The sequence below is a fragment of the Hemitrygon akajei genome, chromosome 7 (assembly GCF_048418815.1).
Source record: "Hemitrygon akajei chromosome 7, sHemAka1.3, whole genome shotgun sequence".
Taxonomy (NCBI): Eukaryota; Metazoa; Chordata; class Chondrichthyes; order Myliobatiformes; family Dasyatidae; genus Hemitrygon; species Hemitrygon akajei.
In genome coordinates, this window is record NC_133130.1 from 71,075,510 (window position 1) to 71,091,390 (window position 15,881).

The window sequence follows — 15,881 nt, forward strand, 5'->3', positions numbered from 1 at the left end:
GTGTGCTGTGAATACACTGTATACCAACATCAGTGAACTTGAGACCAGGTATCCGGAGGCTTTGCTCATTACAGCCAGGGACTTTAACCAGGCCAACTCAGAAAAGCGCCACCAAAGTTATACCAACATGTCTCCTGCTCCACTAGAGATTCGAATATACTTGACCACTGCTACACAGCAGTCAAGGATGCCTACCGTTCCGTCCAACGACCTCACTTCGGAAAATCGGACCATCAGGCCATACTCCTTTTCCCGGCTAACAAACAGAAACTGAAGCAGGAGGTCACGGTGTCAAAAGTGGTGTCGCATTGGACAGAGGAAATGGATGAGGTCCTCCGTGACTACTTTGAATCGGTGGACTGGTCAGTATTCAAGGACTCGGCAGCTAACCTCGATGAGTATGCCTCAGCTGTCACGGACTTTATCTGGAAACGCACAGAGGACTGTGTGTCTCCTAAGACGATCCGGGTATTCCCTAACTGGAAACCTTGGATGAATTATGAGGTCCAGTCCCTTTTGAAGGCTAGAGCTGCGACTTTTAGGTCCAGGGATACCAGTCGCTACACGGAATCCAGGCGTCAACTCCAGAAAGCCATTAAGGGCAGCAAGAGGCAATATTGTGCCAAGTTGGAAGCCCAGGCTAACCAGAGGGATGCCAGTAGACTATGGCAGGGTCTAAATGAGATCACTGGGCACAAAGAAAAGGCTGGGAATATCAATAACTGTAGTGCTTCTCTTCCTGACAAACTTAAGGTATTCTACGCCAGATTCGAACAGAAGAGGAGCATCCCACCCCTTCCGGATGGACCGGACCTGGTGGCGTCGAAATTCGCGTCGAGGCGGCGACGGGCCCAAATGGCGTCCCGGGACAGGTTCTCCGGGCCTGTGCAAGTGAGCTAGCGGGAGTGTTTGCTGACATCTTCAGCTGCTCCCTGCATCAGTCTAAGATCCCCTCGTGTTTTAAGAAGGCAACAATAATCCCGGTAATCCCAAAGAAAAGCAAGGTGGCATGCCTTGCCAGGTCAATGGCAGATGTCATCTCTCTGGCACTACATTCCTCCTTAGAACTCCTGGAGAATAAAGACGCATATGTAAGGCTCCTTTTCACTGACTACAGCTCTGCCTTTAATACCATCACTCTAAATAAACTGATTCCTAAGCTCCAGAACCTGGATCTTAGCACTCAGATCTGCAGCTGGATCTTCAACTTCCTCACAGACAGGACCCAGGCTGTAAAAATAGGGGACAAGCTCTCCTCTACAATCACTCTGAGCACCGGTGCCCCACAAGGCTGTGTACTCAGCCCCCTGCTGTACTCACTGTACACCCATGATTGTGTAGCCAAGTTTCCATCGAACTCAAGATATAAGTTTGCTGATGACACCAAAATTGTAGGCCTTATCTTGGGTAATGATGAGTCTGAGTACAGAGAGGAAATTAAGAATCTGGTGGCATGATGTGAAGACAATAACCTATCCCTCAACGTCAGCAAGACGAAGGAATTGGTTGTTGACTTCAGAAGGAGTAGCGGACCACACAACCCCATCTACATCGGTGGTGCGCAGGTGGAACAGGTCAAAAGCTTTAAGTTCCTCGGGGTGAATATCACAAATGACCTGACTTGGTCTAACCAAGCAGAGTCCACTGCCAAGAAGGCCCACCAGTGCCTTTACTTCCTGAGAAAGCTGAAGAAATTTGGCCTGTCCCCTAAAACCCTCACTAATTTTTATAGATGCATCGTAGAAAGCATTCTTCTAGGGTGCATCACAACCTGGTATGGAAGTTGTCCTGTCCAAGACAGGAAGAAGCTACAGAAGATCGTGAACATAGCCCAGCACATCACACAAACCAATCTTCCATCCTTGGACTCACTTTACATTGCACACTGTCGGAGCAGTGCTGCCAGGATAATCAAGGACACGACCCACCCAGCCAACACACTTTTTGTCCCTCTTCCCTCTGGGAAAAGGTTCAGGAGCTTGAAGATTCGTATGGCCAGATTTGAGAACAGCTTTTTCCAACTGTGATAAGACTGCTGAACGGATCCTGACCCAGATCTGGGCCGTACCTTCCAAATATCCGGACCTGACTTGCACTACCTTACTTTCCCTTTTCTATTTTCTAATTATGATTTATAATTTAAATTTTTATTATATTTACTTCGATTTGTATTTCAGGAAGCGCGAAGCACAGAATCAAATATCGCTGTGTTGATTGTACGCTCTAGTATCAATTGTTTGGTGACAATGAAGTATTCAAATCACTAACTATTATAAACTTATGACAATTACTACATTATTCTTCCCTTAATTAAATATTTAACAGACAGCATTGAACTTTAAAAAACAGAATATCTGATGCTCACTCATTCGCTCTTCCACTACTCAAGTCTGAAGATTAACAAGCAATTTCTGGGGTATTCAGCATGATCGCCAGAGTAATGTGTTTATAAGTAATTCAACATAACCAAGCAACATAGGTGAACAATAAGGTTTTGGTCCCAGATGAGGTCAATGCCACTTATGCTTGCTTTGAGGTATCCTTATGAACTCTCACAACCCCTGACAACCCCGTGATTGCAGAGCATCCTTCAGGAAAATGAACCTATGGAAAACATCCAGCCCAGACGGGGTACCAGACTGAGTACGAAGACCTGTGCTGATCAACTGGCTGTAGTGTTCATTCATATTTTTAACATCTCGTTTCAACAGTCTGAGGTACCCACCTGATTCGATCAGGCTTCAAATGTACCAGTGTCTAAAAAGAACAAGATACCCTGCCTCAGTGACCACTGTCCAATAGCACATACATTCACGGTGATGAAGTGCTTTGAGGGGTTGGTGATGAAACATATCAACTCCTGCATGACTTAGATCTGCTCCAATTTGCCTACCATCACACAGGTCAACAGCAAATGCCATTTCATTGGCTCTTCACTCAACCCTGGAACAGGGGCTGGAACAGGGGCTGGAACTTCTGAGCAGTGAAGGTGCATACATCAGGATGCTCTTCATTGGCTACAGCTCAGCATTTAAAAATATCATCCCTTCAAACTAATCAAAAAGCTCCAAGACCCAGGCCTAAATGCCACCCTGTTCAACTGGATCCCAGTTCCCTCACTTCCAGACCCCAATCTGTATGGATTGGCAACAACTTCTCCTCCATGATCTCCATCAGCACAGTTGCTCCACTTAGTCCTCTGTTCTCCTCACTTTATACTCATGACTGAGGCTAAGCACAGTTCCAATGTCATACTTAGGTTTGCTGACAACACATTGTCATTGGCTGAATCAAAGGTGGTGATGAATCGGCATACAGGAGGGAGACTTAAAATCTGGTTGAGTGGCGCCACAACCATCTCTCACTCAATGCCGGTGAGACCAAGAAGCTGATTATTAACTACAGGAGGAAGAAACCAGAGGTCCATGAGCCAGTCCTCACCAGGGGGGAGTCAGAGTTGAAGAGGGTCAGCAACTTTAAATTCCTTGGTATTATCATTTCAGAGATCTGCCCTGGGACCAGCACTTAAGTGTCATTACAAAGAAAGCATGATTTTCTGAGAAGTTTACAAAGATTTGGCATGACATCTAAAACTGACAAACTTCTAATCGATGTGCAGTGGTGTGTATACTAACTGGTGGCATCACAGCCTGATATGGAAATAGCAATGCCCTTGAACAGAAAAGCCTACAAAAAGTAGTTGACACAGCCCATCCATCACGGGGAAAGCCCTCCTTACTGTTGAGCACATTTACAAGGAGCACTGTAACAGGAAAGCAGCATCCATCCAAGACCCCCGCCATCCAGTTCATGCTCTCTTTTCACTGTTGCCATCAGGGAAGTGGTACCGGAGCCTCAGGACCCACGCCACCAGGTTCAGGACCAGTTATTACTTCAACCATCGGGCTCTTATACCAGAGGGGATAACTTCACTCAACTTCACTCAGCCCAACACTGAACTGTTCCCACAACCAACACTCACTTTCAAGGACCCGTCACATGTTCTCAATATTTATTATTATTGTACATTTTTTGTTTCTTTGCATTCACTGTGAATGCCTGCAACAAAATGAATCTATGGTGACATACACGTACTTCGTTAAGAAAATCACTTTGAACTTTGAACCATCTTTTATTATTTGAATTACTTAATGCCTTTAATGTTTCCATTTAACTCCTTTTCCGAAGAGTCCTTCTGTACAACTCGATCCTTACCTTCAACTTTTTCTTTATGCCAGAAATATCCTTCTTCCTCCTGAAGTCATTGAAGATCACGGTTTGAATCTCATGCTTTGATTTGTTGATCCAGTTCAGAAGGTCACTAGCATCTGCTGTGAACCTAATGATAAAGTAACATGTTGGTAGAGCCAATAAAAAACAAGACATCATGCAGAGCGGTGTTATTGAAAATGAACAAAATTCAGCTCACATTAGGGAGAAACGCACAACTTTAATTAAGTTCCTGCACTCCCTTTAATGCAGTAGGGTTTTGTTTCCCATGTTCCCTTTAAATTCACCAGGTTATGTTCAAAGTTAGTTAGATTGAAAGCTCTTTAGCAGTAAGAGCATTGAATAACTGTGAGCCAAACCTCCCTTCTAAAATTACTGGCATCTGTCAAGTTAAGAACAGACTGGGTTTACATTTGATGTATTAAGAGATGAATAACTTGGTCACCAAAAATAAATCTTAGAGGCGCACCAAGGTAAGTGACAACTATCTGGGAAGTATTGTGTGACGTTTTCGCAGCTGGATTTTTAAGACAATGGAGGCAGTGGGAAATTGCATATGGGGTAAAACTCCACTGACAAAGTTAGCTTACCAAGATTAAATGAGAATGTGAACAGTATTAAGCATTCCCCCCCCCCACCCCCATGTGCATCTTGCAGTTGTCACTATTTTGATAAGATATTTTTCTGAAATTTGGCATTCCAAACACACGACTCCTTTTAAAAAAAACACAACCTTGCAGACCTAAATGATTTCAACTACCTCCCAAACTCAAAATATTGAAAAAATGCACATATTTCAAAATTTGACACACTTTTCAAAGTTGAGTACAGACTATTCAATCAGCTCTCTAATGGCCAACTTGTTTCCTGTATGGTTCAAGGTTGCAATGAGGTATTAAGCAAAATGGTCCCAGAGGAAACTAAGGAGTGAATTCCAGTGGCAGGGTGACTGATGGCTTGAAAGTAGTATTTGACTAACGTTATCATTAAGTGACCCTAGTAAAAATTACCAGTGAAACTTGCAAAGCTCGGGGCCATACCTCGTATGCAGGATGATGGTTATGACTGTTGGAAATCAATCAACCCAGCATCTAACCACCAATGTAAGAGGTCCCCAAGGCAGACCTCAGCAACATGCAGGCACTGATTGATAAGTGGCAATTAAGATTCACAAGACTACAAGAAAAATCAGTATGCTACTCAGCTCTTCATGGCTACTTCGCCTTTCAATACAATTTTGGCTGATCTCTTCCCACAGCAGCTCTTTCCAACAACAATCTCAAATATTCATTAACTCCCTTAATATACAAAAATCTACTATTCCATGTGTTCAATATATTCAGCCACTGACCCACTACAGTCCTCTTGAGTAGAGAATTCCTAAGATGTACTACCCTCAAGATGAATAGAATTTTTCATATTTCATGACATAGAAGGCAGTGATTCAGCACATCAATTCAATGCTGTCTTTGGAATGTTACCTCAGCATATCTGGAATGTGGGGAAAACAATAAAAAGTCGAGATAAACCCATGCAGTCACAGGAAAAACAAACTCCACACAGAAAGCACTGAAAGTCAGAATTGAACCTGAATCACTGGGCCTGCAGAGTCATTGCGCCACACGATTCCTTCACTTTTGAATCCTAAACGGATAAACCTTTACATTGACAATGTAACATGGATTCATACAGTTTAGATTAAGGAAACATTCTCTATGTTTACAAGTAAGGAAACATTCTCTATGTCTACAAGTATGCCAGATCCTTCTCATTTATTCTGCTAAATCCAATTTCAAAAGGTAGCAGTTTCTACCACTTATCTCCTGGTGTCATGCAGAAAACTTAGTGGAAAAATATGATGAAAGCTCTCCTTACTTATTCCTGGATTCTACATCCACATGCAGTTGTCTTTTCTTTGGTGGCGGCGGAGGGGCCAAGTCCTGCTTCGGAACTGTGCATTCTGTCACGATCATTCTCGAGACTTCCTTCTGATTAGCAGACCTCGTTTCAGATTCCGACAACTATTCATGATCAGGATATGAGGATATAAATTATATTTTAAGTATTTAAAACAGAATATTTTGAGTTACTGTCCATCTGTCCTGATTTTACCAAAAAAAAATTCTTTCCTGCTTACCACTGAAATATTTTCTTTCCATAACTTCAAATCCTTATCCCAAGGTCCTTGAAGTATTTGACAATAAGAACAACTATTATGATGGATTTTCAGGACTCATTTGGGATAATCAGCATGGCTTTGTGAGGTGCTGATCATGCCTCACAAGTCTGAAGGAAGTGACAAAACAAATTGAAGGTAGAGCAGTGGATGTGAGCAGTGGATTTTAGCAGGGCATTTGAAGAGGTTTCCCATGGAAGGTTTACACAGAAAGTAGTGAGGCATGGAATCCATAAAAACCTGGCAGTGTGGATTCAGAACTGGTTCGTCCACAGAAGGCAGATGGTGGTGGTAGATGGTTGTTCTGCCTGGAGGTCGGTGACTAGTGGTGTCCTACAAGGATCTGTTCTGGGACCCTCACTTTTGTGATTTTTATACACGACTTGGATAAGGAAGTGGAAGCGTGGGTTAGTAAGTTTGTAAATGACACGGATGTTGCTATTGTGGATAGTGTAGAAGGTTGTCATAGGTTACAATGGGACATGGACAGGATGTGGAAGTGGGCTGAGAAGTGGCAGATGAAGTTCAGTCCAGGAAAATATGAAGTGACACACTTTAGAAGGTCAAACTTGAAGGTAGAGTACAATATTAACGGCAGGATTCTCAGCAGCATGGAGGAAGAGAGGTCTGGACCCAAGTCTATAGATTCATAAGGCGTATGGTGTGTTGGTCTTTATTAGTCAGAAGATTGAATTCAAAAGCTATGAGATGATGATGCAGCTCTATAAAACTCAGAAAGTTCTCGTTAGACCACATTTGGAATATTGTATTCAGTTCTGGTCACCTCATAATGTAGAAGCTTTCGAAAGGGTGCAGAGATTTACCAGATGCCATCTGAATTAGAGAACATTTTATGAGGAAAGGTTGAGTGAGCTAGGAATTTCCTATTTAGAGCGGAGGATGAGAAGCAACTTGACAGAGGTGTCTGAATTTTTCAGACAGAGTGAACACCCAGGGCAGCAATGGCTAATACTGCAGGTTATCCTATTAAAGTGAGTGGAGCAAAGTTTAGGAGAGTTATCAGAGGTAGGGTTGTTTTTGTAATACAGAGCATGTTAGGTGCCTGGAATTAACTTCCTGGAGCAGTGGTAAATGCTGATGCATTAAAGATATTTAGATAGGACATGGATGAAGGAAAAATAAAAGAGTTATGTGTTATGTAGTAGGGAAGAGTTAGATTGATCATGGAGTAGGTTAAAATACTGTTACAAAATCATGGGCTGAAAGGCCCTTTTTGGCTGCAATGCTCTATATTCTAACTTCCTCAATTTAACCAATCAAACCCAATCAAAATCTCAAACATTTCTATTAAATCTTCTCTTAAAACTTATAAGCTCCAGGTGGAACAAACCTAACTTTTCCTATTCAGTTATTCACTCTGCAATGATTCCAATAAACTATTTTTAGATGCATTACTCCAGTAGTAGACTAACTAGTGTTTTGCATAGATTCATCATTAACTTCTCTGTCTACACACTATTTGCCTCTCTTTTGAAATCCTATGGGCTTCACCAATCTAACACTCAATATTCCCTGTAAATTTGGTTATTAAGAACTGTGCACACACTGATCTCTTTGATCCCACATACCATTCAGAACCATGCAATTTGATCCACCTTATCCCATATCCTTTCTATCCACCTAAAGTTCTTCCTACATCTTCCTGCAGATTTTACCTATTCATGCACAATTCCAGTGCGTGGCACTTTCAAATTTTGGAAACCATATTTAATATTAACAAAAATGTGATCTCAGATTTCCGTGGTGAACTCCAAGAACAATGTATTCCCACTAAAATAAAAAGCAGAAAATTCTGTAAACATGTCAGTCTGTTAGCATCTCTGGATCTGGAAAAAATGAGTCTAATGATGCGTCAAAACTAAGGTTGAAATCAACTATGCTTTAAACTGCAGAGAAAGTAGAAGAGTGCAGAGAACAAAGGAAATGCCTGTGATAGAGCAGAAACGATGATACCAAAACAGTAGTGTTGGCTCAAAGGAGAGTGGATGTGGTGATCTTAGCTGATTTTCCTGGCGGAGAAGTCAATACAAGGTAAATGACCAGTCTGAGAGAGAAAGAAAACAATGCTCAAATTGTAAGAGATACAAGTGCACTTGTTGGAAATCTGAAATTAATCTGAATTAAAGAAATACTCAGCAGGGCATGCAACATCTGTGTAGAAATAAAAACTGAACAAATGTTGACGTTGCCTTTCAGAACTAGCTCATTAAGAACCTAATCGAATAACTAATTGTATGAAATTTCTGCCTCATCAAGTCAGGCTTGTTGGAACAATGACAGAAATCTTACTCTGTGCTTGCTTTCATGTCAATTTTCTATTCATTATGCAATTGACCCTTTAATTCCAGCACCTGAATTTTACTAACCACTTTCTGTGCCGAAAGTAATACTTCCTGGAAATCAACATTATATATTTTATACTTGCTTTAGCAGCATTCTCCCTGACCTTAGGTAATTTTTCAACTGGCTTCAAATTGTTTCATTATACCTCTATTTTCCCCATAAGGAAATTATGGAAGAGATTATGAATGAGAAACAATTATCCAATAGATGAGGGAAATCAAGAGGTCATCGGATGGTGGAAAACATCTTAGCATAGGTCAAAGATTAATTACAGGATTAGAAAATAGGAAAAGCACTAAGTAATCAAGGGCCATGAGTGTGGATTTGTTCAGAAAGTGTCATTTGACTGACATTGAGGAAGTAATAAGGCTTATTGATAAGGGTAGGGTGTTTAAGTATTTATAGATTTCAGTAAGGCACTTGACCATCAGGAAAATAAAATCCATGGGGTCCAACAGAAAGTAATAAGCTATTTCAAATCTGAGCTGCTGGTGGAGAAAACAAAGATAATCAACACAATTTCAATCACACAACGACTATATGCAGCAGGGGGGTCTTTCAGGGCCAAAACCTCATCTTGTATGGTATGTATAATTACTTGGACCAATGTAAGAACCATCAATGATGCCAAACTGGCAGATTTGTTGATAGAGGGGACATTATAAGCCACAGGGGGGGAAAAATTAATGAATTAGTGACTAAAGTGGTAAATGGAATTCATCCTGAAGAAGCACAAGGCAATAAATGTCAACACAAGAATTGGGGGAGGGGGAGGAAGGAGAGAGGGGGTAGGAGGAGAGGGGGTAGGGGAGAGGGGGGTAGGGGGAGAGGGGGTAGGGGGAGAGGGGGGTAGGAGGAGAGGGGGTAGGGGGAGAGGGGGTAGGGGGAGAGGGGGGTAGGGGGAGAGGGGGTAGGGGGAGAGGGGGGAAGAGAGGCAGGGAAGAGGGGGGGAAGAGAGGCGGGGGAAGGGGGGGGGAAGAGAAGGAGAGAAAATCAGAGAAGACAGTCCAGAACTCACTGCATGAAAGGGAAGAGACAGGATTCACTTAGCATTATCTGGATAAGCGCTTGGAAGAGTCCACGAGGCAATGCACCCAAGAACATTAACTCTATGTTTGGCTAATATGGACACAACGGACTGAATGGCCTCATTTAATTGCCATCTATTTTTATGTCTCAAAAAATTGTTTCAATTTCCTGGCTACTGCCACACAGATAAGTTGGACAACAGAAAAGTAGGTACATTAAAAGACTTTCAATTGGAAAGAATATAGCAAAAACAAAGCAAGAAAAAGTGTTTGAACACAATCAATGTAATGAGATGTCAAGCACAAATAAATACCAATCTTTAATTAATGGTGAATGAACATGACAAGCACCTTTTGCCTTCAAATCTATAACAATTCCAGTTTAAAATCTTCCCAACTGTGGGTGAAGCTTCACGAGAAAAACTTCAACTTTTCAAAATTAGCTTTGTTATTGGTTCTAAGTGTCGACAATACAATACAGCTTCACGATTACTCTTTTTTTTCTTAAAATATGGAAATTATGATAGGACTGAAAATAAACTACTCATAAGATTTAGAATAGATAATCCTAAAATATATGAAATGTAAAGCAAACTTTGAAACAGCTTCAATAATAATTTGCTTTTTAACCAAAATAGAAACTGAAGGAACAACATGTTTTAATGATGTTACTCAGAAAAGGCAAACAAGGGATGACAAAGGAACATGTTGAAAACATTACACAGGAAACAATGCACGACACAGGTGACCGTTCTACATCGTCATTTGGAATGCTCAACCAGAATGCAGCAAATACGACACGCCTCAGGTGAAAGATCTCAGTGAGATGCATCAAATTACCAAAAGCAAATTAACTGAACACACTCCATCATAAGCCACAAAACTTCTTCTGGCTCAAAGTATTCACTGATCACATCTGTTCAAAATACATTGAAAAACCTTACTCTTTTGGCTGAAAGAATGGTTTTGTACTTGAAGCAAACCCAGTTGGAAACTAGTCCAATTACCTTATTCAAGATTGATGAAAAATATACAAGTACAGTAGAGAGGAAAACCAACTTCATAAATATCCCTGTGCTGAACCCTTGTTAGCACTAACCATTAAGGAAATATTGCAGCCAATACTGCAAAAGAAATGTGTAATCTCCTACTGTGTTTCTTGTTTGTATATTAGGAATATGAAACAAATGAGGTTTGATTTCTTACCTGTTTGGAGCAATCCTGCAGTTGCTGGACCAAATTGTTCCACCTTTGTGTTAGCTCTCTCAAAATGCCTTCAATTTTCTTTGATGAATTACTGTTATTAAGTAATTCTGTTAAATCTTGGCCATCCTTGCCCAACTGATCCAATGTTGGACGTTTCATTTGCAGATCTCCTTTCAGAATCTAACAGAAGATATATTGTAATAAATAATGTTGTCTTTTGGATGAAGAGTCATTAATTGTGGTTTCAGATGGGATTACTGTACGAAATAGATGTGAAGTATCAAACCAATTTCTCTCTTACCATGAGATATAAAAGTGAGTGGGGAAGTGCAGACAGGAAGTCTACGAATATTTATGGCAGATTACACAATAAAGAACAAGATTTCAGCATTGAGAGAACTGCCATGTAGACTCTGTATCTTTGTGCAATTCTACAACCATGGTGTCCTTTCCATCTTGGAAATTAAGCATTGTTTTTGTCTGTTTTTGACAGTCCTAGTAAATTACCAAAGAAGCCATTTTTCATGCAAGATCCTGGAAAATGACTGAGTTGCAGATTTCACACCTAATTTACCTTTTACACATTAAGTCTCTTAGCAGACTCAAAAGACAGCAACCTGGAGCTGATGTTGACCAATCTTGGGCCACAATGAGAAATTTAATATCACTTCAACTGCCTCAGCAAATGCAAGAACTAACATCAGCTATTCTACTGAAAAAAAGACATTCAGAATCCACCTACTTCCAGTCGACTGCTGGTCATTTCAGTCTCACACAAAGCCTTGACACTGCTGGCTTGGAGGTCACTGAAAGCATCTTCTTTCTCGGTGAGCCATGCGTCAAGCAGCAGCTGCCGGAAGACAGACAAAATCCTTCAAAAATTAACTATTCTTACTCTCATCCAAAGTCCTACATTCATTACCTTAAGCTTAAATTCATGTTATTGGCAAAAATATGTTATGATTTTGTTACACAGCTATAAATACATTTTGTGTACCTGGTCATTCGATAGTTGCTGCCACCTTGTGAAGATATTCTGTAGCAATTGACATCGCTCTTCAGTCCATCGACAAACGGCTGCCCAGCGCTCACCCAACGACTGCAAAATCAAAAATTAACAATTGCTTGCTGAGGCGAACTCTGCCCACCCCACATCACATTCAACCAGTGAAAAGCTGAACCTCTTGAAATGAGGATTTTCAATTCCTGGAACTGAACTAGAATCTGTGTTAAATGATAATATCAAGTGATTTGGCAGTCAAAGTATGTTGTACTTGATCACTCTGAAAATGTTTATTTTGCGTTTTATTTTTCACAGATTAAGATGCATTCAAGTTGGAACTTACGTGTAGGAATTTCCATCTTCCTTTAAAGAAGGGGCAGTAAGAGTTAACTAAGAATTAAAGAGGTAATTCAGCTCATAAGTGAGGCATATCGTGAGGGACGAATAGCTGTGATGCCTCGGTTGGATGAGTTTTTAAACTGAAGTACAGTCAGCTTGCTCAAATAATGTAAAATAAATAAGCAAGAAGGGGTGGAGTGTTCTGCTCAATGCATTCCTTTCTCACCAACAAAATAAATGATTGCAGGCAATTAACTTCAGTGTTGTTTCTGAGGTTTGGCTTCCACATACTTCATACTATACGATCAAAAAATATACCCATTCCTTGTTTTGTAAGTTATTCTCCATGTGCTTGGTTATCATATGCTAATAAAGTAAAGCATTTAGAGTCAGCGGTACAGCACAAAAATGGGCCCTTGAGCTCATCACATCCATGCCAACCTGTTTGCCCTTCTACACTAATCCCATGTGACTATATTAGGGCTGCCCCCTTCTATGTCTTCCCAATTTAAGTGCCATTCTAAATGCCTCTGAAACTGACCAATTTGGTCTGATTCCACCACTGCCTCTGGCATCATGCTCCAGATATCAACCACTATTAAAAATAAATAATCTTGATATACAGTGGCATGCAAAAGTTTGGGCACCCCAGTCAAAATTTCTGTTACTGTGAATAGCTAAGCGAGTAAAAGATGACCTGATTTCCAAAAAGCATGAAGTTAAAGATGACACATTTCTTTAATATTTTAAGCAAGATTACTTTATTTCCATCTTTTACAGTTTCAAAGTAACAAAAAAGGAAAAGGGCCTGAAACAAAAGTTTTGGCACCCTGCATGGTCAGTACTTAGTAACATCCCCTTTGGCAGCTTGTAAGTGCTTTCTGTAGCCAGCTTAGAGTCTTTCAATTCTTGTTTGGGGGATTTTCGCTCATTCTTCCTTGCAAAAGGCTTCTAGTTCTGTGAGATTCTTGGGCCGTCTTGCATGCACTGCTCTTTTGAGGTCTATCCACAGATTTTCGATGATGTTTAGGTCGGGGGACTGTGAGGGCCATGGCAAAACCTTCAGCTTGAGCCTCTTGAGGTAGTCCATTGTGGATTTTGAGGTGTGTTTAGGATCATTATCCTGCTGTAGAAGCCATCCTCTTTTCATATTCAGCTTTTTTACAGGTGGTGTGATGTTTGCTTCCAGAATTTGCTGGTATTTAATTGAGTTCATTCTTCCCTCTACCAGTGAAATGTTCCCCATGCCACTGGCTGCAACACAAGCCCAAAGCATGACCGATCCACCCCCATGCTTAACAGTTGGAGAGGTGTTCTTTTCATGAAATTCTGCACCCTTTTTTCTCCAGACATACCTTTGCTCATTGTGGGTAAAAAGTTCTATTTTAACTTAATCAGTCCACAGGACTTGTTTCCAAAATGCATCAGGCTTGTTTAGATGTTCCTTTGCACACATCTGATGCTGAATTTTGTGGTGAGGACACAGGAAAGGTTTTCTTCTGATGACTCTTCCATGAAGGTCATATTTGTGCAGGTGTCGCTGCACAGTAGAACAGTGCACCACCACTCCAGAGTCTGCTAAATCTTCCTGAAGGTCTTTTGCAGTCAAACGGGGGTTTTGATTTGCCTTTCTAGCAATCCTACGAGCAGTTCTCTCGGAAAGTTTTCTTGGTCTTCCAGACCTCAACTTGACCTCCACCGTTCCTGTTAACTGCCATTTCTTAATTACATTACAAACTGAGGAAACGGCTACCTGAAGACACTTTGTATCTTCTTATAGCCTTCTCCAGCTTTGAGGGCATCATTTATTTTCATTTTCAGAGTGCTAGGCAGCTGCTCAGAGGAGCCCATGGCTGCTGATTGTTGGGACAAGGTTTGAGGAGTCAGGGTATTTATAAAGCTTTGAAATTTGCATCACCTGGCCTTTCCTAACGATGACTGTGTACAAGCCATAGCCCTAACAAGCTAATTAAGGTCTGAGACCTTGGTCAAAGCTATCTGAGAATTCAAATCTCTTGGGGAGCCCAAACTTTTGCATGGTGCTCCTTTCCTTTTTTTCACTCTAAAATTGTACAAAACAAAAATAATGCACTATTCTTGCTTAAAGTGTTGAAAAGAATGTTTCATCTTTAACTTTATGACTTTTGGAGATCAGTTCATCTTCTACTCATTTAACTATACACAGTAACAGTAATTTTGACCGGGGTGCCCAAACGTTTGCATGTCACTGTATCTCTCATAAGACTCTTACCACTCAACTTCATGCTCTTGCTGAGATATCCCTACCATTAGAGAAAAAAATTCTGACTATGTATCAAGGCTTTTTTATAATCTTACATACTTCTATCAATGTACCCCCAGACTCAAGCCCAGCTTGTCCAGACTCTCCCCTTAACTAAAAATCCTCCAAGCCAGACAACAACCTGGTCAAGTCTCCAGTGTAATGAAATTCTTCCTGTAGTGTGATGATAAAAAATACACACAATACTCCAAATGCAACCTAATCAGTTTTCTACAAAGTCGCAATATAAAGTCGCAACTCATATTCTTACAATACACACAAGATTGTGGAGGAACTCAGCAGCCCAGCAACTTCTCTGGAAAAGTTTAAACAGTAAATACTTCAGGCAAAGATCCTTCATTTGGGACTGGGAAAAGGGACCAGAAGTCACAGCAATATGGTGGGGGGAGGGGAATAAGTAGTATAAGGTGGTAGGTAATAGGTGAAACTGGGTGGGGTGGGGGGTAAAGTAAAGAGCTGGGAAGTTGATTGGTGAAAGATATAAAGGGCTGGAGAAGGGGAAATCTGATAGGAGAGGGTAAAAGATATAAGGAAGAAAGAAGTGGGAGGAACACAAGAGAGGGCTGATGGGCAGGTGAGGAGATGAAGTGTGAGAGGGAAATGGGAATGAGAATGGTGAGGGAAGGGGATGGGTGGCAAATACAGGAAGATCAAGAAATCGATGTTCATGTCATCTGGTTGGGGCTACCCAGACGGAATACAAGGTGTTGCTCCTCCAACCTGAGTGTGGCCTCATTGCTGCAGAAGAGGTGGCCATGGACTGACTTTTTGGAATGGGGATGGGGAATAGAACTGAAATGGGCAGCCACCCAGAGATCCTGCTTTTTCTGGCAGATGGAGCATAGGTGCTCAGCAAAGCCATCTCCTAATCTATGTTGAGTCTCGCCAATATACAAGAGGCCACACTGGGAGCACTCCCGGATATAGTAGATGACCCCAGCAGACTCACAGGTGAAGTGTCACCTTGACTGGAAGGACTGTTTGTGCCTGAAAGGTAGCACCAAGAGATCTCCCTCCCAGTACTCATCCTTGCAAGTGGGACAAGTGCATACCTGCGCATACACCACCTCCCTCGCTACCATTCCAGGCCACCCATTTCAATTCTACTTCCCATTCTGACGTGTCAGTCCATGACCTCCTCTACTGCTACGATAAGGCACACTCAGGTTGGAGGAGCCACAACTTCGATTCCATCAGTGTTGCTTCCAACCTGATGGCGTGAACATCAATTTC

General features: G+C 41.4%; 1 protein-coding gene across 4 annotated transcripts in view; it reads right to left on the bottom strand.

The window, feature by feature from the left end:
* The window catches only part of LOC140730544 (utrophin-like), a 460,763-nt gene that overhangs the window by 337,711 nt on the left and 107,171 nt on the right, over positions 1–15,881 (bottom strand). For all 4 annotated transcript variants that reach the window (XM_073051151.1, XM_073051153.1, XM_073051152.1 and 1 more), the window contains 5 exons: positions 12,002–12,103; positions 11,747–11,854; positions 11,005–11,184; positions 6,106–6,251; positions 4,216–4,339 (listed from right to left, as the gene is read on the bottom strand). In XM_073051151.1, the coding sequence (XP_072907252.1) occupies positions 4,216–4,339; positions 6,106–6,251; positions 11,005–11,184; positions 11,747–11,854; positions 12,002–12,103 (660 nt within the window). The remainder of the gene's footprint in view (positions 1–4,215; positions 4,340–6,105; positions 6,252–11,004; positions 11,185–11,746; positions 11,855–12,001; positions 12,104–15,881) is intronic.